Source organism: Oxyura jamaicensis, chromosome 3, assembly GCF_011077185.1.
Source record: "Oxyura jamaicensis isolate SHBP4307 breed ruddy duck chromosome 3, BPBGC_Ojam_1.0, whole genome shotgun sequence".
In the NCBI taxonomy this organism is placed as follows: Eukaryota; Metazoa; Chordata; class Aves; order Anseriformes; family Anatidae; genus Oxyura; species Oxyura jamaicensis.
Window position 1 is genome coordinate 51,040,962 of NC_048895.1, and position 21,725 is coordinate 51,062,686.

The following is a 21,725-nucleotide window of genomic DNA, read 5'->3' on the forward strand; positions in this document are numbered from 1 at the left end:
TGTCCATGATTTTCCCGAGTCAAAAAAATTCCTGCCTCCTGAGGAGTGCTAGTTTGAGCTGGGACAAGTCTGAACCATTTTGTAAAGCAATTTAAAAATTCCTTACCATAGCCAACAAGTTAGGAAAAGGCAAGTGTCCTGTGCACCAGTTGTGTTAGGTCACATTTTCCAGACACGAGTTGAACGGAATTTAAAAACAAAAAGTCACTGTAGGAAGGTAGTAGGTTTTTTTTCCTGGTTGGTTGGCTGGTTTGTTTGAAAGGCATTTCTAGGTTCATCACACCAGGTGGGACTCAGGAACTCTCAGCACTATCTGCATCTCCGTGTTTTCCTACTGTGTCTTATCACTGGGCCAGCTTGAAGCCGCTTTTTCCTTGTGGCGAGCTGTCACTCACGACATAGTGGTGAATTTTAAGTACATTAACAAGATGTTTGTGATAATAGCATTTATAGAACGGTGCACCTGGGGCTCCTTTGCCTTCAACTCTGACCCCTAGTTTTCATTACCATTTGCCCTTTTCACCTGCCTTGCAGCATCTGAAGAGGCACATAAGCACTTTCATTCAGCACGCATCTGCCAGCTGGAACAAGTCTCAGTGTATTTGACTCATGGGACAGCACGACGCTTAGCTGCAAGAACTGCAGGCAGCAGCTCTGAGGAGCTGGCTGGAAGACGTGTTTCCAAAATAATAGGTATTCTAAATGAGATGGACAGAAATCATAGACATTTCAGTTATTATGACAACTGTTAAAATCTAAAATTATAACCTAAATGGTCACTGAAGAGCCATGCTCATTCTGTCCTGAGTAACAAACCATTTCTAAGCCATTAATAACAGAACCTGTACAAAGGTTAAGGGTAAATTCTCTAAGGTCAGTGTGCAAAACCATTCATTTAACTGTGCATTCATCCTGTTTTCTAGCTTTCAGCATCCCTTACTTATTTAGCAGGTTGCTGTTTTTGTTTTGTATAATAGCTGCTTTTTCAAGAGCAGACCCTCTGATGCGTAAGTTCTAGTAATTTTAACTCACATTTTAAAACCTTGAAGATTAAAGCAGATCCCACCAATAGCTTTCACATTTGAGAAAAAACAGGCAACTATTGAGCCAGTTCAAAGACAGCTAGAGAGAATTTGCATTTTAAAAAATATTTATTTAGATATCTGTTGCTCTTAAATTACAAAAGTTAAAAAGAGCACGCAGTGCACTGACACACTAACTACTTCTGAAGCTGTTTTAAGACGTAAGGTGACTTCAAGATAAGACAACTCAGCATGATCCAAATTCAACTATCCATTTTTCGTATTTCTCAATGTCCGCAGCAGATACAGATTTAGAAACTTTCTTTAAAGCTATTTCAAAGTCTTCCATAGTTGTTGGCATGTGCATTTCATCTCGGGAAAGATTTCTTATTTCTTCCGGTGTCAAGCCTTCAATACGCCTTCTCATAGCCATCAACGATGCATCTCTGTTAGGCACGGGGTGGGAAGGATGGGGAGGGAAGAAAAAAAAAAGTTACCCAACGCAGGATGGCAAGTTCCATTGTTTGAACATTCCAGTTAAGCTTCTGTGTCTTTTTTGAATGTAACAAGTAATTCTTAACTTTTATAGGAAGATCTCCTAAGTGCTTGGAGAGCTGTAATACCATGCCACCCGTATTTTTCAAATGTTGATTTCTCCTCACTGGATCTTTGAATAGCTCTTACACTAAATACACAGGCTGAACAAATGAGGTAAAGATTAACCAGTTTATCTAAGGCTAATGCATGCCTATGATGCAGCTGCTGTATTTAACATTTTTAAGCAGGAACAAGGTGAAGTAATGGTTCACTACTCCCATGTATACAAGAGGGAGCTGGAATGTTTTGAATGTTTTCTAGTCCAAATAAGTCTGCTTCAAATAAAAAGGGGTCTACGTTATCTACCTCCAGTCTGTACATTCAAAGCTAAACAGTAAACTACAAAACCTGTTCAACCTTTGGCTCCTCAAACTTCTGGTCTCATTAAGTATCAACTGTTGCGCTTACGAAGACATTTCCTTGCTGCATTGTTTGACTACATTTGGATTTCCAACATTAATACAAGTAGCAGCTGATGAGCTGAATGCTTTCATAAATGGAAAACACAGAGACTGAAGTTCCTGCTATTTCACTGTTATAAAGCCTGCTTTAAAAAGAAAATGCCATTTTGTCTAGCAGTAAAAAAGATGGAAGGGCAATTCAGGCAGTATCACAATAGTATATCGTATTATATTAATAGGTGAGGATCCAGAGGGGAAAAGACTTGTACAGTTTTCTAGGAGGCCTTAGAAAGATATTTTTGGCATATTCTGTTTCAGTTTTTCCCCCCAAAGAAACCATAACTGACAGAGTTCTGCGTTCCAGTTGCTAACAAATATTTATCAAGTTCATGAATAATAACTAGAACTTCAGAACAGCAACAATGAAGAAAGAGTTGCCTTGTGAAATTCCATCTTAGTCAAATGTCACCATGCTTTGCTGGGATGTCATCAATTTGTGATCTAAAAGCCAGTTTTACCCGGCCTGCAAAAGGGGAAAGAGAGGGAAGTAAGCCATGCATCTCATTTGCCTCCAGTCAGCAGTTTACAAGGAAAAAAAATGAATAAATAAAAAAAATCATCAAGTGCAGCTGCCACCACTTTATGTACGGTCATTTTGCTGACATTCCAACACCAACCACCAACTCTGACTGCTTTCTCAAATGCACTCCGAGTGCCTGGAGAAGCACCAAAGCTATGTTCAAAAAACACAAAACCACACGCTAGAGTCTCTTCCATTCCAAAGGCCTTTCAAGCTTCAAACTCTGCTCAAACAATGATTCCAAGTCAGTTCCTACTGACATCTAATATGCGATTTAGATGCGATTTTGCATTTCCTGAATATGCTTTTTAAAAATTAAAGTTTCACCTTAATTTTTCATGCTTTTATGCTTACTGTTAGGAAGTGCACCGATTGACTGGTCCTCACTCTGGCTGAGCAAACTTTAGATTTTACATTGAGTTCTTTAACGTAGGAGAATAATTTGAGCAAAGCAGATTTCTTGGCCCACTTAAGTTCTACTGATCACTAGCAAGAACTGTTAAATTCAACAAACCTGAACTTGGCCTATGTTTGTATACCGAGTCTGAAACACAGAAGCTTTTCAAGTTCAGCCATGTGTCTTTTTGTCTCAAAGTAAATGAAACAATTGTGTCTAAAATCTGCCTTCCCTCACATCATTCACAAAGTGTAAACATACAGGCTAGTCTAAGTACTTTCTTCCTGGTTTCAAATCATGCACATCCAGATCCCAGCTTGTCTGCTTTTCCAATTGCTGCCACCTCAGCCATTCTAAGATGACTGCCCCAGATTAAAGACTCAGGTGTTCTTTGCTTTCCTATACTATTTGTCCAAATGGACTTGGATTAAAAAATAAAAAGCAGGAGTATACCAGTGAAGTTCACTCAAAAACATTACAATCATTCTGACTTTTAAACAAGTGCAGTATCCAGTGCAGTATTCATTACAAATACCAAACACTGTATCTGGAAAAGCAAACAGACTGGAAAAGGCAAACTGCAGCTAAAACACACAAACTAGCAGGCTAATATATATATTTTTTTAATAACATGAACTTTTGAACTTTGAAACTCCTTTCAAAGCATGACCCACACCAAAACTGAGCAGAACACCACCACAAATTCAGTTCACAAACAAAACAAATCCGTACAGCACTGACTGTGAGCATCTAACACCCTTTTCCCAGACACTGTGTGAAGTTCATTCCTAAGGGATACCAAGCCTCCGAAGTCTCTCTTCAGCCTTAGGTGGCCCTTTGTGCTTCGGTGACAGTTCTGCCTACAGGCCACTCACAGGCATCCCTGCAGCATAGGATGTCCTCCCAGCTGTGCTGACAAATGTTTGCAGAGCTGTACTCTGCAAACAAGGTGAGAAACAGATCTGCTTTTAAGGAAAGCTGTGAAATGTTTTAAAACTGGAGCAGTTTTCTTACCCTGCTCAAAGCACAGCCCCACCACAGTTGTGTTGGCACAACTGGGAGGTCCAGCCTAGCACCGCCACTCTTTAATGCTACCTCCAGAGCCTGAAAGCATAGTTACACAGGTGCTTATTAGAAGCCAGCAGCATCTTGAGAAGTTTCAGTTGTCACTTGCTGCTGGTTCTGTAGTTTATCACCTCTGCAACTGTGTCAACGCAAATTTTAGATGTAAAATCAGAACAGTGATATCAGACTCTTAAAAGAGCAGCCAACAATTGGAAAGGGAAGGAAAGGAACAAAAATTGGGGGAAGGTTTAGAAGGTATTGAAGTGATTGCATGCAAACAGTACAAAGAACACTAACCGTGTTCTTGGCTGCATTAGACAAAGTATTGCCAGCAGATTGACCCGTGATCCTTATCCTCTACTCAGTGTTGGTGAGGCTCTTGTGTCCAGCTCTGGACCAGTACTGTGGAGCTCTTGTGTCCAGCTCTGGACCCCCCAGTACAAGGGAGACATGGATGTACTAGTGAGAGTCCAATGGAGGCCCACAAAGATGAAGAAGGGACCGGAGCATCTCTCCTGTGAAGAGAGGCTGAGAGAACTGCGACTGCTCAGCCTGGAGAGGAGGTGGCTCAGGAGGGGGATCTCAATGACACCTAAAGGGCAGACTCAATGAAGATGGAACCAGGCTCTTTTCAGCGGTGCCCGGAGCCAGGACAAGAGGCAATGGGCACAAACTGAAGCACAGGAGGTTTCCTCTGAACATGAGGAAGCATTTCTGTGCTGTGAGGGTAACTGAGCACTGGCACAGGTTGCCCAGAGAGGCTGTGGGGTCTCCTCCTTGGAGGTCTTCAAAAACCACCTGGACACAGTGCTGGGCAGCCTGCCCTGGGTGTCCCTCCTTGAGCAGCCAGTCTGTGGTTCTATACTGAGCAGAGGTGGAGATGAAAGAGGTAGAAGGATAAAGCTGACTTAAGAAACTTAAGTCAGCTTTATCACTAAAGCCAACGTGCTAGGTACACGGCTGTTGTGCTGTCACAATATGGTAACACTTTTTCTTTATCACGAAGAACACCTCATATTTTTACTTTAGTTATTCTGGCCTCTGTCACTATCACCTGTTACTCCCTCAACAGAACATCCATTTGCACGAGCTCAGTGGAGTAACTGCAGCTCTACCGGTTGAAGTCTACCATCCCATGGATACTCCTCACACAAGGAATTTGGTGTACATGAAGGCATGTGGAATTTTCCCTAAATCACAGCTCATTTATATTAATATGTTGCAACTGCTTTTTCATCATTATCATATGACAATATCGAATAGGAATATAGGTAAACATGAACGCTGTATTTTACCTTTTAGCCAAACATAAAAGACAAGTTACAGTGTATTCTTATCCAACAACTTTAACCACATAAATTAATTTAAATTAAAAGCAGTTTTCTCATAGTTTATAGCAGTAATAACATAACCAACGCAGAGTTAACATACCTGCATACGTTGGTAATGTCTGCACCTGAATATCCCTCCATTTTCTCAGCTATATTTGCAAGGTCAACATCGTCTGCCAGTTCCAGCTCCCGCAGATTTATTCTTAGAAGTTCCTCTCTACCTTTTGCTAATTAAAGAACAGAAAATTGACCTTTACAATCTGCTTTCTGAAGTTAAATAATGAAATGAAGAGGGATAAGGAGGAAGGACACTTGCTATGGAAGCGTTCAATGTTTTGATTTAACCTGATCCTGAATTTGTAAATAAATTTGCATATATGTATCAAGAAGGTTTTTAAGATCAGACAATCAAAACTAAATGAGTTTTGATATAGTTTTGATTTCAGTCTGTTCAGCCCCTCCTCTCCCCAGGTCTTTGTACCTGATGGTAAAGGAATGTAAATTCTCTTCTCTAGTCTTCGTCTTAGGGCTTCATCAATATCCCAAGGAAAATTAGTAGCAGCAAGCACCATGACCATCTTAGATGGATCATCATTTTCAGTGGCCCCTCCAACACCTGCATTGGAGAAAAGAGTAAAAGGTACCTATGTTTTATTCAGTTTGACATACAGAGAAAAAAATATCCACAGTTCTATAATATTAAAGCAGCTGTCCAAGTGCAATAATAAAGTGCAATAAAGTTCAGGTTTTCAACTATCTGGCAGACTGCAAGCAGAAATGCAGACTCAGTTCAGTTCGGAGCAATGGCACAGGCTGTAGAAGATCAGGAAGTTCCTCCCATCACGGCTGGAACACTTCTACAGCAGAGCTATTTCCATCTCTGCCACTACAGTGTTTTGAATTTTCACACCAATGTCATGTAACAGCACGCAGGGACTGGGCCGTATGCACTACCAACCGTGCCAAAGCAGCATTATTCCCTAACAAAAGTTTGTTCACTTCTGAATTCAAGCCAAATGTTTCACATACTTAAGTGGATTCTTAGGAACTGCTGAAGTGAATGTTCAAATTCGGTGGACTAAATCTTAATTTTTAGACAGAGAAACCACCTCAGCCTCCAAAGCACTGTGAAACTGTTGCTAAATGAAGAAGTTGTATTTCATTAAACTTGCTAGGATCAGCACTTACTGCTTTGGCTTATAGTCATAGGACTGGGCTGGGGAATCGCCATTGTACCTAGTCGGCCTGAAAATTTGCATATAAAGCACCATTTATGAACTCTCAAGTAAAAGGACTTCAAATAGTTGTTACTAATAAAATTAGCTTCTATACATACTTGAGTTATGAGAATAGCATTACAGCTCTGCTGCTGTTTAAACTCAGACATAAAAGGGTATCAACTTCAGAGAACCAGAATATACAAGTCTTCTGACTCACGGAATTCTATCACAAATTACTGCAGAGATTAGCACTTTCTGGTTGGTCCTTTCTGCTCCCTTCTTTCCAAAAAGGTGGTAAAAAGGGTGTTTCTAACAATATTTTAGTTACCCACTTTTAAGCTTCATTGATTTGCTGAATATTAAGCAAATAGCTGTAATGAACTCAGTGTTTTAAGAAGAAAAGTCTCCCAACCACTTCTACAAAACTATTTTCTTCATTTTTAATTTGTAACTTTAGGAGGCAAAAAAATCCCAAAGATATTAAGTATATGGATTGCCTTTGAAGTTTAAATTGGAACAGGTGACAGTTATTTTGAACCACTTCTCTACAAGTAAAAAGCAGATGATACTCTAGGTAACAACTTAAATGCCATGCTGCCTGCTACGTTTATGCATGAGCCATTTATACTTTTCTCCTTCTGCAGTTCTGAAATCTTGCACTCTCCAGTGAATCTTCATTATTGTGGGTTAGTAATGCAAGGTCAGTGCTCAGATACTGAAAGACAGCTTAATAATTGATTTCTTTTTTTCTTCCACACTGGCAGTCAGAATAGTGTATTTGTGAGGGTTTTGCCCCAATTTTATGTAAGTCTTTGAAAGAAATTACATCTGAAGAATGAAATTTGGATTTTTTCCCCCTCCCCCGAGTTTTCTCCAGCCCAGAACCTCCAAGCGAACAGGTTATTTACCATCCATTTGAACTAGCAGTTCTGCTTTCACACGTCGGCTAGCTTCATGCTCTTCTGAGGTTCCCCGGCGACTACAGATAGAGTCTATCTCATCAATAAATATAGTTGTTGGGGCATAAAATCGAGCCTGAAGAAAGCAAAAGATAAAGCAGAAGCTGAAATGGCAGTCTACTTACATTTAAGAAATGGTAGCATGTTCAGAGTTGGGTAATGACACGCTTATCCCAATGAATCAGCCCGTAAGCATCAAACAATACCTAACCTTCTGCCTCTTGGACCACCACACAGCGCTATAGAGCAGCTGTGCATCCATTAACGACATTTGAGCAGAACATTTTATGGCAGTCATAATTGCTAGAGCTATTACCTTATTAAATATTAAAAAAAAAAACACATTAGGAATATAATTTTTAATTTTTTCAAAGTCATCACAGAACACTTGAATAAGAATTCCAGTGAAGTTAGGACTAACAGCTGGCTAGGACACTGTGATACAGAACCTGTCCAAGAGACAGGTCAACTGCAAGATAACCCTAACCGTTCTGAGAATGGAAGAAGTCAAACAAAAGGGTCTACAATAATAGAAGTCATTGCTCTAAAGCATTTATGATGTGCTCCTTTGTGTATACGCATTTTTTAATTGATGGTAATGATACTAACTTATTAAATATCAAACTATATTGCAAAAATCTTCCATTTCCTGACTACCGTAATTGCAACTCTGCTGCCCCCTTCAGCACTTGGCACCCTGGCAAACACTGCATGCAAGCCTGGTGACAAAAAATAACACTACAATGTTCTGAGACATTTTCATGCGTTACATGCTCTGAAGCCAACTACGTGCTTGGTCCAGTTTAGAAGTCTGCTTATCTTAAATACAAGTCAGCCACAACAAAAACAGCTCCCATCCGCAACAACAAAACACGCACACAACCTAACAGGGTTTCCATCCCGAAAGCAATTATTGTCCTTCCAGATTTACCTACTTGTTTGCTTGTCCTACAGCACTCATCAGCCTATAACTAGCTAGCTATCTCTAACAAGTTAACCCTGAAAATAAAGACGACCCATTTTTTAGTTTAGAAGCTGTTCACTAATAACCATATCTTCAACATACATAGCTTTCCAAGCTTCAAACGCTTCAGGACCTTCTGATTTGGCTCTCTCTTACATATGCTATTAATTCTAAAACTTGGCAAGGTTTCACTATTCCAGAAGTAATTCTACTTCATTATTTCATCATTTATGTCAAGAAACTTCAATCACCATTTCAAACAGTAGACGAACAAGCTTCTCAGACTCTCCTCTGTACTTTGAGGTAAGTGTGGAAGAAGAAACATTGAAAAAAGTAGTCTTGCATTCAGTTGCTACAGCTTTTGCCAGGAGGGTCTTTCCAGTACCAGGAGGACCAACCATCAACACACCCTATTAAGATAAAAAACAACCACATTTAAATACTTCTGAAGACAGCATTTATCTGGCTGATACCTTTATTTTGTTAGTACTATTTGCAATAAGTATTGTTATTAAAAAGTGAGTAAAATTTATATAAACTGTAAGACACCTGTAATTTCTTGTTGCTCCAAGATCCAATCTCAGAATCCTACTTATGATCACAGGATCAGATTTTTTCATACCTTCCATGGTCTTCTAATTCCCTTAAAAAACTCCGGCATCCACATCGGTAAAACTACAGCTTCCTTGAGCAGCTTTTTAGCTTCTACTAAATCAGCAATATCATCCCTGACAAGAAAGAAAAAGTAGTTTGACAGACTCAGACAGGATGCAAAAGAACCAGTCCACAGCTGAAATCAATATGCAACAGAACTCATTGTTATGTACTGGCTCTTCAGTAATTCAGACAAACGAGTTGGATTTAATTAAGTTCTGATGGCAAAGGCCTACAACCACAGTTGACAACCAGCCTGTAGACTTCCTGCTGGATGCTAAAGCAAAGAGGCATTCCCTATTTCACTAAAGCATTGTTGTTCTTATCCACAGCAAGAATAAGCAGAATAAGGCAAGCTCGGTAAACTTAACGCTAGTCACGGATGATGGTTTCCTCTTTTGCTAAGAAGTTGGCTGCCTCTTAAATTTGAATACCATCTTCCATCATTAAGAGAACAATTTACTGAAGACCAGTAAATGGAAATCAATTGAAATAAATTTTTAGAATTATTTTTCAAAGCTACAAGTGTATTAATTCTTAAAAATCTTATGGGCTTATTTTCTTGAGCGTAACTCTCAGGGCATTCCGCTTACAATGTGCGTCCAAGTCACATTTTGGTTACAAAATATATGAGGTGGAAAATTAGTTTCAAAACTGAAGTTGTAATTTAAGATTCAGTATAAAAATTGATTTATATATTTATATATTAAACTGAGACATGTGATAGATGTCCTATGTATACAAAATTATTAGGGTTTCTTCCAGCCTACTTCATTTACCAGATTTTTGCTCATTTAATCCCCACAAAAATCACATAAGCTTGGAAACATTCAGAACACAAAACCTCCTTTGTATACGGTTTAATATTTAACACATTTATGTAAAGGCTCTGACACGTGGTTATATTTTGCACTGGCAGTCATATCATGTCCAGCAAGAACTCAAAGGGTTCCTATATTGACATAACTTCCTTGTTAATTGGTCTTCTATCTTGATACGCCCCTGGGTAACAAAACAGGTTTTAAATGAAGAGACGCTGTCAGACAATAGGATCTTAGGCATTACAAAATAGCATCTCACAAATTGGTATCAGGACTCTTAGAAGAGACTGAGTTTTGTATGGGTGAGTAAACAAGTTCTAAAAATATTCAACTACACAAGAGGCTTGGCTGACTACTTAAGGAAAGCTTTTATGTACTTTTTATATGTAAGCATAAGCTAAAATATTTCATTCTTATCATAAGGAAACAACAATTCAGATCTGGCAACAGTATTCAAACTTACCACCGAATGTTGGGATTTTGAGAAATTATATCTCTCTCCAAAGCTTCTACTAAGTCTTTATCATATCCAGTACTATCAAACTTCTTTGGTTCAGACTCTGAAATCTCAGATGTGGATTTGTTCTACACAGAAGGGATATAGCAGTGTGAATACTTTATAATGGTTATGCTACTAATGGGTTTTCATAACAAGACCACAAGTTTCTAGAAGGCAATATAAAACAGCACACAAGTTACGAGGCATCTATATTACCGCTGCGCTGCAGGATTTATTTGGTTCACTCGCATTTCTGTACTGCTCTGGTCCCATTTCCTTCTCCCCAGAGCCAGCAAATTGCAACGATGCAGTTTCTTTGCTTCAGTAGGTAATCAAAACTGCACACACCTATCCCAGTATAACAGCGAATGTATCTGTAACACAGAAGCACCTTTGCACTAAGCAGAAGCAAAGAAGCTTCACAGCTGAGTAGACTCAAACAGCAGAGATCACGCAACTGAGAGCAAATAAAAAGCACTAAACATATCCCTTCTTTTATACACTTAGTAAGCACTAGTTATGACAGAACTGGGAAAGAAAAAAAAAGAAATCTACACTATCCTGCCTCTGCATATGTATGTCCTTTGAGTGAGGATCATTACTCAAAGAGAACGTGATTTAACTCCTACTAACTAAAAGTATCAAGCTTCATGGGTAAACATTTCTACCTATGTAGGTTATAATCTTTGCACAGGGCATAGCACCTTGCCCACACCATAAGGTTGCTGGAACTAAGAGAAACCTTAGCACATGGACATGAATACAGTGTCCTCAGTATGATCCCTTACTATGACCATTAGCTAAATTTATGGAGACTGGAACAAAATTTCTAGCACTCCAGTTGAAAAGAATAGATCCCAGATCATTCTCTTTCGTGGAATATGTCAGGTTTATGTTTGCTCAGGAATCTGGAGCTAAATCATATCTCAACAACAAGAACAAAAAGGAGGCAAAAGTGTCTCTTTAAGATTAAATACATCTTGAAATGCTTTGGAATAGGCCAGTCAATCTCAGTCTAAACTATACAAAAGCAATAAAAAACCCACAGGGACATCACATTTGAATGAGTTTCATCAAGCTTGTTGTCAGTAATTAAATAGTATAATCTTAAACGACTATCTCCAAATTGCAGTGAACAATCCCACATTTGGCAGATCACTTCCTCTGGATGGCTTTATTACTAGGTTTCTGTTTGCTTAAAGTAATCCATTTCACACCCTTCAGTAAGCAAGACCGTCCATAAGGCAAAGATACCTTATGAAGTGAGATTTAAATTGACATACTGACTTGAAAAGAAGAAACCTCTTACAGGCATCTAATTTTATAAAACACTCAAGAAATCAAGACTCAGTTTCTAAACATCCTGAAGCTGTCTGCAAACTTACCTTTTCCTCTTTTCCTTTATTTTGCAGATCCTTTTTTTCCCGGCCACGGACTGCCTTCCCTTTATCATTGGGATTTCGAGAGGATGGGCGGTGAGGGCCTCTGACAGCTGCACTTATGCGATTATTGTGACCTCTGCAATCGCTGCACTGAGCAGACTGACGTTTTCTGGGTCCTGGCGAAGGTCTAATTAGTTGTAATATATGCAAAAAGCCTCAGTGCAAAGTCGCTGGTGAGCACTAAATAACCACATCAAGTGGTTACAAGCTATAAAAACCATTTTGCTCAAGATAAAAATCTATCTGCATATATTAATATTGCACTCAGTGAAATTAAAGGCACCATACAGAACATGTAGGTCAGAAAGAAGACAGACGTTTTTAGATAGGCACTAAATGTTCACTTTCCCTTTGCCACAAGCTCAGGGCTCATTATTTGCTTAAAGCAAGCTTCTTGCTTTGCCTATTTCACAAATAAATGTAATTCTAGTATTTTGAAGCTTAGGAAAAAAATATATATATAAATACATTTCACTCTTTTCACAATTGTTCTCACTTCCAACTCAAATAAACACAAGCGTTTCTTGGGAACGTATTATTTTTACATCTCAATGGGAAAAAAAAGTCTGATCTCTCCCATCACTGACTATCATTCTATTGCTACCGTAACCTAGGACTAACTAAAACAGCTTTGTGTTACATTTTGAGTTGGCTTCTATCAGATTTTAACTTCAGAGAGGTATAATTTTTGTTTTAAAGGGAAATGCAGAGAAACACATACACACAAAATAACTTACAAAAAGCATTTCTGAATACCAATCAAGATGTCTTATCAAGATTTTCAAAGGGAAAACGCATGCTATTTTTTCCCTGTCCCTCAGAGCTCTCCTCTCAGGACCTCCAGCTTGCAAAAAAGGAGTCACTTCAAATATTATGTTTTGGACACACCTGTTAGAACTTACATAAACACGTAATTATTTAGGTTAGGTTGGAAGGGACCTCTTGCCATCATCTAGTCCAGCCCCCCACTCTGTCAGGGTTAGCTAGAGTGTGCTGCCTAGGGCTGTGTCCAGTCAGATTTTGAGTATCTCTAACAATGGAGACTTCACAACCTCTCCAGGAGATCTGCATCAGTATCTGACCATTCCCACAGTAAAAGAGCATTTTCTTATGCTCTGGTGGAATTTTGTGCATTTTAATTTGACCCTGTTGCCTTCTGGCCTGTCAGTGGCTGCTAGCAAGAGGAGTCTGGCTCCCACATCTTCATTCCCTCTCATCAGGTATTTATGCACATGGATAAGATTCTCCTGAGCTTTCTCTTCCTCAAGCAATCTCCTTCGGTGCCCTATACTGAACTCACTCCAGTAAGTTGATCTCTCTCAATACTGGGAAACCCAAAATAGACAGTACTCCAGGTATAATGACTTGCCTCCAAATAGACTTTGTGCCACCAATAACAATCCTTTGAGCCCAGTCATTCAGCAAGTTTTTAAATTCACCTAGCTTGTCCACTTACTTAACCTGTACTTTGTCAGCCTGTCTACAACAACACTGTGGGAGTCAGTATCTACTAAAGTTGAGGTAAAACACATCCGCTGATCATCCACCACGTCAGTCACCTCATTGTAGAGGGCAGTGAAGCTGGTCAAGCATAATTTCCCCTTTGTAAATCCATGCTGACAACTCCTGATCACCTGCTTGTCCTTCATGTGGTTGGAAATGTTTTCCAGAAAGATTTTCTCTACCGTCTTCCCAAGGATTATTTGTGCAGTTGTCCACGTTTTTTCTTGCCCTTCTTGGAGGCAGGAGTGATACTTGATGTTTTCCAGTCTTTAGGCACCTCTCCCAGTCACCGTGGCCATTCAAAGATAACAGAGTGGCATCACAGTGACATCAACCAGCTCCCTCTGCACTTGTACGTGCAAGCCATCTGACACGAGGACTTAGGTACCTTCAGTTTGCTCTCTAACCTAGTTCTCTCCCAGTGAGGGAGAGGTGTCTGCTCCAGACTTTCCCTTTGGTCTCAGGGGCCTGGTATTCCTGAACACCAGTTTTATCGGTAAAGGCTGAGACAGAGAAGGCATTAAGTACCTTGACCTTCTCCACATCATCCATCACCAGTTCCCCTGCCCCATTCATCAGCAGGCCCATGTTTGTTTTATGCACTTAGAGAACCATTTCTTGTAACCCTTTATCAGATTCAGTTCCAGACTAGCCTCTGCTTTTCTAATCCTGTCCCTAGGAGATCTGATAGCAATTCTGTACTCCTCCTGGGTCACCTCTGCACACTTCTGGTGAGTACCAAAAGTACCAGCCGGATTTTTCCATGCATTTCTCTGAAGAGGTTGAAGTCAGCTCTCTCGAAATCCAAGGCTGTGGTCATGTTTCTCCTACCTCTTCTTTACATCTCGTACTCTGTAATATTAGTCACTGCAGCCAACGTTGCCCTTGTCCTCAGTTCTTCCTTTCAGTATCTCCTTTCAGCATCACATGCAACGCATTCTTCCTTGTTGGCTCCTTAATTACCTGTGCTAGTAAGTTACCGTCAGTGCACTCAAGAAATCTAGATCGCTTGAGCCCTGCTGTGTTGTCTTCCTAGCAGATATCAGGCCCTGGTAGGTGTGAGACTTACAGTTGTTTGAAATGAGACTGCCCCAAGTTTCAAACTTTCAAACACAGCAGCAGAATGTTGTAGCATAACTGACCAGTTCACGGAGATGAGGGCACCAACTTGCTACACGAAAAGAACTGAATTTGGACACTTCAAGATTTTCCCATTATTCTGATAACACTTCATCCTTGTTGTGTCAGATACATGCAGAATCATTTTAAAGCCGATGAAAAGCAATTCAGGACTAGAGTTGAGCTTCCATGGAATGACAACTTTAACTCAACTCAGCAAAAACAAACAAATGCACACACACAAAACCTTGACATTGGTCAGCCTATAAAGGATAAAAGCCTCAGAGTGTTCTGAAGGAGGATGCCTCAAAATGGCATCTCCACCACCAGAAACGGCGGCATGTGGCTGGCGTATTGTAAGTCATACAAGCTCTGAACAAAAATTGCACAGGGGAGCAGGCTGAAGTCAAAGCACATTTTGCACTGATAAATGTTAATTTAGTGTCTCCAGGTTTCCTCTTACCTCCGTTCAGCAGGTACTGGCAAAGACCAGACTTCTGCATCATGAGCTGGTAATTCTTGTTGTGAAGCTTTCAAAGGAGTACTGTCTAGTTTAAAACTCTCTAGTGTTTTCATTATATCTTTCACATGCTTAGCTTCCACGCTTATCTCCTGCCAAACCTGGTAAATAGAAAAAAAAAGTAGATTACACGCAGTGCAAGTAAGTTTGTCGTAATCTTCTGTTTAAGCCTATGGAATACCTGCATGGATTCCACAAGGTTTCATAAGTTACCTGATCCTACTTAAAGAGACAAGAATAATGCACATCAGGTATTAAAAATGCTCTTCTGCCTTCCCCAGCACATTTAAAGAATAAACAGATTTTTAATTTAACACCAAGAAGACTTCTGACAAATGTTCTGTATTAAACAATACACATGAAGAGTATGACAGAAAAGAGCGTGACCTTATCGACTGAATGTGAGTGCAGAAACGATGGCTCATGTTAAGGATAAGTTAACACGGCAGCTACAACTCAGTTTCTATTAAGTATCTGTAAGTCACATGACTGAAACAGAATGTGACTATTCAAAGTAATAATAGCTAGAAAAAAAGCTCCAGCATAAAGAGGGGCACTCATCAAAAAGCTGACAAGCCAGAGAGTGCATTGGCTCCCATAGCTATGTTCACTGCCTGTCAGCGTCAGAGCCAGAAGCCATAATGAAGCTTTTATGTCTATACAATAACACTAAAGTTTATCAGAGTGGTGCAGATATTTTTAGTCTTTTGTTCACCAAACAAGGCATTTTTTGCTAGTTTAATGCTTTACCCTCAACGTCCCAGAAAAGGATTATTTACCTGTTGCCATTTCTGCTGCAGATAGGTATCCCTGACAGAGTAGAGGTACTTATTCATCTGGTCAAGAACTCCCTGGTAGTAAACCATTGCAGAGTCATAGTTTCCCAGTAAGGCATATTCACGAGCCAGCTTTACATTCTCACTGATCATAACAAGGCTCATGTTCAACATGAAGCTGAAAAAGATAGTAAACACATTAAGGAAAGAAAATCCCACAAGCCAGGAACAGAGCAAATTTTTGCAAATAATTTCACTATTGTTACCCCCCTAGGCATATCAAAACATAGAAACAGCAAGATACATTGGTTAGAAAAAGGTTCTAGAATGAATGTCACCCCTATAAAAGGAAATCTGCTTCTCTGTTGGTAGAAGTAGAACTTTTCACTTCATGCAATGAGGATTCCATTTAAAATTACATACAAGACATGCAGATTTAACACACCTTTCCAAACCGCAACTGCATAATCTCCTTCCCTCTTCATTTGGCATTTTATTGTTAGTGCTACAACATCCCCCATACTACAATGATCTGTTCTTAAAAACAAAAACAAAGTTTTTCCTCCAGATGCATTAGCTGCTGTTATTTTATTTTTGCCTTACTGTTTCCTATATATATAAGCTTAACAGCCTGATTCTGCATTGTGGAAAACATTCCCTCCCCCCCCCCCCCCCTTTTTTAAATAGATCTTCAGTTTTATTTAATATTTCTTCGAAACAAATATCCACCTTCCAAGCCCACCTTGCCCCTTCTCATCACCCTCACTTTTACACTTCGGAGCCTCTGCTTTGCAGCAGGTAAGATATCACTGAAACGTACAGAAAAGCCAGAATTAACCACTTGGTGTGTGGCTGCCCACTTTATTTAACATATTGTTCAAACCACGCTACTTTTCCCACAAGTGCTTTTTGGGAGAAAACACTACGGAATGTGACCTCTTCTACTTTGTAGCATTAGCAGAATCTGTACTTGTAGATTAGAATAGCACAGAATTATTATTTACACAAGTACTGCAATAGCTATTCTAGCTAGCAAGTAGATTTATACTTTACAGTCCTGCCTTCATCCACAGAGCAGTCCTCCTCTGGTTTTACCCATTATTTACACACCCTATCCCCTTCCTCTCCAAGATACCTGCACCACCTCCACTTTTCCTGTTTCTTTCACACAGGAGAATTGCCCTGCCCTCCTCCAAGTTTCCTAGACCCAAGCACAGACAAATCAAAATAAGCAAATAAACAAGCCTGCAGGAGTCTTCTTGCTCTCGTTTCAGCACCTTTACCCAGCACCAGTAAGAAGCAATTGCACGCAAGCAATTACTGCTAAGCCCTGGGATGAAGCATACTTGATACAGATCAACTATTTAAAGAATGTAAGAGGCACTGAATTCACACACGCAATAAACAGACTTAAGACTGAACACATTTCAAGACCAGGTCATGGTCAAATTTGCACACATTAGCAGAGGTTTCAGAAGTCACACCGCTAAGATGTGAACTCCCCACCGTGAAGATGAGCTGCTATGTACGTATCAAACAGCTTAAGGCTTCCACTCCTCCGTTTTCTGTTCCCTTCCCCAGTAGCTTTATGCATGAATACACAGCTGATCCGCTCTTGAGCCAGCATAGCTTTTTCCCTCCTTCCTCTTCCTTCCTCAGCTTCACTCAAAGCTGCAGAGAAAAGTTTCAGCCCAGATGCCAAAAATTTGCCAAGAGGACAGCTGAAGGTGGGCCCCCACAGCCCACACCCACCCACGTGCAGGACCTGTAACCTCCTGGCCAGAGGCTCGCCGAGCTAGCCACAGGGATGTGTACAAGCTGATAGAGGGAGCGTGGCCAGCAACTCCACACACCACCATATCCCGCTCTAATTAAGCTGTGGAGACACAGCTTGACTTGGGAGTCTTGTTTTTTACCTCAGGAGAAAGAGCCTGAAGGTGTTTGTCAGCTGCCAGATGGATCATCACGCAGATATTACTGAAGTTTTTACTGCTATATTTAGGAGCAGGCTTTTCCACCCGTGCTCATCCTACCAGATACACCTGTTTGCCTGTCCTGTGAATCCAAACTGATGACTAACGCTTCTGAAATCACACGTTGAGCAAGATGCTAATAAAGGTTTTAAAAATCAAGTAATAGCAAGTTACTAAAGCCAAGCCAGATTTTCAAAGACCGTGAGAAGTCACACAGAAAAGGAAAAAAAAGAAGAAAAGTAAAATGAAACAGTGAAGAAACACAGAGTATTATTAGAGTAATCCAAGCAGAACAGCAATTCTGCTTAAGTATTGGAGGGTAGGGGAGCAACTTTTACAAGTGGAAAGGAACTAATAGCAGGAATCAAAAAAAAGGTAAAGAGGCTAGGTTAGGAAGATAAGAAAGCTTGGGACCCTGATGACAGTATCGCAAATAACAACAAGCAAATGCAAGTTTTAGGTGAGAGAAGGAGGACCAGACACAGAGGAAAGATGAGCTAACATCTAATGAGGAAAAAAATGAGAAAGGCACTCAGTTAAATTTATAATGCTTCCAACATAACCAAAGGTGGTAATTCAAACAGACAACAAAAGTCACAAGAATCTATGTTTCATTGTTGGTACTAAAACCACAAGAGACTATATATAAACTATAATACACACACACACATATATATATTCATTTGTTGGTCTGCATTGCCTCATAAGGCCAGGAGAGCTCCCAGGGGCTTCCAGCTGGCTGTGTTTGTGCGGGCAGAACCCACACAGGACAGCTGGGTGAGAGCTCTGACCTGAAGCCAGCTCAAGGCTTGCAGCACAAGGCCATAGCAGACTGTGGCAGCTCAGAGTGGCGTGGAAGACACCTGTGGGAGAGGTGCAAGTACACAGAAATCCAGAGCTAAACCGGACCTGAACAGATTTAGAAAACACTTTAAAAAAGGATCTAATTCCAAACCGCTTAATTTTTGAAGTATTTTCAAATACCTCGTACTGTCACGTAACAGGATGTCCAAGCAGCAAGGCTGCACTTATCAGCTGTGACCTTCCCGTGAATCATACCCAGTGAAATTATCTACGTCCCAACAGCAACAAGCTTGTAAAGTTGACAACAAGAAGGACAGAAGACAAATAACCTCAGTACTTTGTCTTGTGGTTTAATTCTACGTGTACACACACACACTTCACAATACTCTCTCTTTACACTACCTGTGAGCATTTCGGGTTCCCACAGAGCAATACAAAAGAAACCCATCAAATTAACCCATCTCCAATAACAGAATACATTTTACCATTTGCCCCAAGCGGCCAAAATATTTCCAGAGTGTGAAACAGCCAGGAGCAGCATGGGTTGAAACTAACCAAGGTTCAAGGTACCTGCAGCTTTGGAGAATGAAGTTCGTGAATTTATTTTTGTACTTTAAAGATAACAGCCTGACCATCATCATTAAAACACTGGGGATGTGTCATGCTTTCAATAACAACTCTAAGGAATTATCAAGAAATACCTGAAGTTGATCGCATTAGAATTTGGGGAGCTGGACACTAAGAAATCCCCCATACACATAAAGAAAAATAATAATAATATTGAGATGTTGGCGGGGAAGAATAAAGTCAGGGTCTACCAGTTTCTATGTAGGGCCCATCAGCACCTTGTGTGACTCAGAGGACAGCACAAGCCCTACAAGGAAAATATTTCTGCAGAGTCCCTCAGTCAAATGCTTGGACTATGCCAGAGCTGAGCCTTGGCAAGGTGTTCATGCTCCCATTACTTCAGTCTGCTATGCGGGCTTCGACATCAAAGCAACCACATGAAATTCAGAAAGCTCTCTGAGCAAACCAGAGGAGGGAAAAACCCAAAGTAACAGCTTTCAGGAATCAATTTTTGCCCACAACGTTGTGTGGTGGGACCACACCACCTCCAAGTTCCCTTCCAGCTTTAGCATCCTACTCTTAGGTATACTTGTTGATACCAAACATTGCTAGGAGGGTGGTTGTGCCAAGTACCTGAGAAATCTTACAGTTGCTGGGCTTATGGGGTACTAAACCACCTGCTTCTCATCTCCTCAGTGCATTTAACAGCGAGGGTGGTGAAAGGGAAACACCAGCACACTTAGCCTGCTGTTTATGCAAAAAATCATCACGCTGTTGTATATAGCCGAACTGCTGGCAGCCAGCTTTATGGTTCTGAGACTGAGCTTGTCGAAAGCCTCGAAGTAAACAGACAAACAAAAGACCACCACAGCACAGAGCTCACACCCTGTTCCACAGGGGCTGCCCCCCCGTCAGACAGCCACCGTTCAGCCACCGCGCTGCTCGCTGTGTTCAGCAGGGCCTGCAGCAAAAACCTAACGCAAATGTGTGAGGAAGAGCTGAGGAAAGTCGGAAAAGAAGGAGAACAGAGAGACAGGGAGAGCAGGGAGGAGCGCAAAGCCGGAGCCAGCGCCTGCCCGGCGGCGGGCCCCATGAGGCACGGCATCCCCCGGCCGCGGCGGGGAGGCCGGGGCCGTGCCCCCAACCCCGGTGGGCCCCCCCCGGCAGCGCAGACCCCGCTCCCCGCCCCGAGCACCGGCACCCCGGTACCCCGCGCTCCCTGAGGAGCCCCGTGGGGGTCCCCGCCGCCCCCTCCCCTCACCTCAGGGCGGCAGCGCCGCTGCCCTGCCGCGACCGGGGGACGGGGGGCACGGCGAGCGCTCGGTACCGCGGTGGCGGCTGCCGGGAGCCCCGGGGCCGCCGCTCCTGCCTCGGCGGCGGGATGGGACGGGACGAGAGGGGATGGCCCCGCCTCGCCCGCCTCCTGCCGCCGCCGGTTTGAAGGCAAATCCGGCTGCGTCACTTCCAGCCCGGCGGCCGTGCGCGCGGGTGGCACGTCGCCCCCCGAATAATGCCTCTGTTTCGGTGCTGATATTGAGGGTACGGCTGTTTTCTTTAAAAATAATTGATACTTTAAAAAAAAATTAAATTAAATTAAATTAAAAAAGCGTAACTGCATTGGCCGGGAATCGAACCCGGGCCTCCCGCGTGGCAGGCGAGAATTCTACCACTGAACCACCAATGCTGGTACGAAAGGGGATTGCGGGATACCTCAGTTAAAGGCCGCGCCGCCGGGCTCTGCCTGCGCCGCCGCCGGGTTTCACAGGGGGCGGGCCCGCCCCGCCGCGGCCGTTTGAAAGCTGGCGGCGGCCGTTGACGGCAACGGTTGGGGACGTCGTTTTTATCCACCTTTTTTTTTTTTTTTTTTTTTATTGTATGCTTCGTTTAACAAGATAGCTAAACACACTGTGCTTTAGCTAAGGGCAGACAACTCCCGTTTTTCTCATTTGTTTGATTTTCCTGTTATAAGTTCACTCAGAATTCAAACAGATCCCAGCAGTTGGTAGGGACTGAGCTCACGTAACGCTGCACAGCTCCCTCGCTTCAGTCCGCCCAATTTCTTTAATTTATTTATTCTTAAAGCTGAGTGAATTCCTCCCCCCAGCTACGGTGGCAGTAAGCAATCTGGGGTAACACAAAGCTACCTCGGCCATCTTAGGAGCTCCAGTCAGCACGGCTCTGAGCGCAGGGGACCCTCACCCACAGCCCCCGGGTAATTTTTTGGTCCTTCCTCTCTTCCTGAGACAAGGTGTTAAAGCATGCGAACTGCCCCTGGCGACAGGTGAGAAGGAAGGAGAAAGGCCCCAAGGCCATAAAGCAGGCCGGTTCTCCTAAGGAGGATTTCACACAATGAGGAACCCAGTGCTACCAACACCAGCAGGGCCTGCCGCAATACAGTTTCAGAGGCAAGAGCAACCTGCAAAGAGGTGCTTTATTTACGTATTTACTTCCTGTAATTTAAGACGGGTTTTGCCTAGAGAAGAGCATATATGCATTCCTTCCACAGAGCAT

General features: G+C 41.7%; 1 protein-coding gene and 1 non-coding gene across 2 annotated transcripts; both read right to left on the bottom strand.

The window, feature by feature from the left end:
* Positions 1–1,132: 1,132 nt before the first annotated feature.
* KATNA1 (katanin catalytic subunit A1) lies at positions 1,133–20,890 on the bottom strand. Its single transcript, XM_035322580.1, has 11 exons — positions 20,476–20,890; positions 15,874–16,048; positions 15,038–15,195; positions 11,896–12,079; positions 10,475–10,596; positions 9,159–9,264; positions 8,788–8,946; positions 7,522–7,648; positions 5,875–6,009; positions 5,494–5,620; positions 1,133–1,468 (listed from the first exon to the last, which is right to left on the bottom strand). Exons 2-11 carry the CDS (start codon positions 16,042–16,044, stop codon positions 1,270–1,272), a joined length of 1,488 nt encoding a protein of 495 aa, XP_035178471.1. The 5' UTR covers positions 16,045–16,048; positions 20,476–20,890; the 3' UTR covers positions 1,133–1,269.
* TRNAG-GCC lies at positions 20,828–20,898 on the bottom strand. The gene has a single exon. It is a non-coding gene; the product is annotated as a tRNA-Gly (tRNA).
* Positions 20,899–21,725: the final 827 nt, after the last annotated feature.

Excerpts from the sequence above, each read along its gene's own strand:
- KATNA1 (XM_035322580.1), bottom strand. The coding sequence starts at position 16,044 with ATGTTGAACATGAGCCTTGTTATGATCAGTGAGAATGTAAAGCTGGCT. Across the intron at positions 10,597-11,895 it reads ATAAAGGAAAAGAGGAAAAG|AACAAATCCACATCTGAGAT; the intron begins GTAAGTTTGCAG and ends CCTTCTGTGTAG. Across the intron at positions 1,469-5,493 it reads GACATTACCAACGTATGCAG|AGATGCATCGTTGATGGCTA; the intron begins GTATGTTAACTC and ends CGTGCCTAACAG.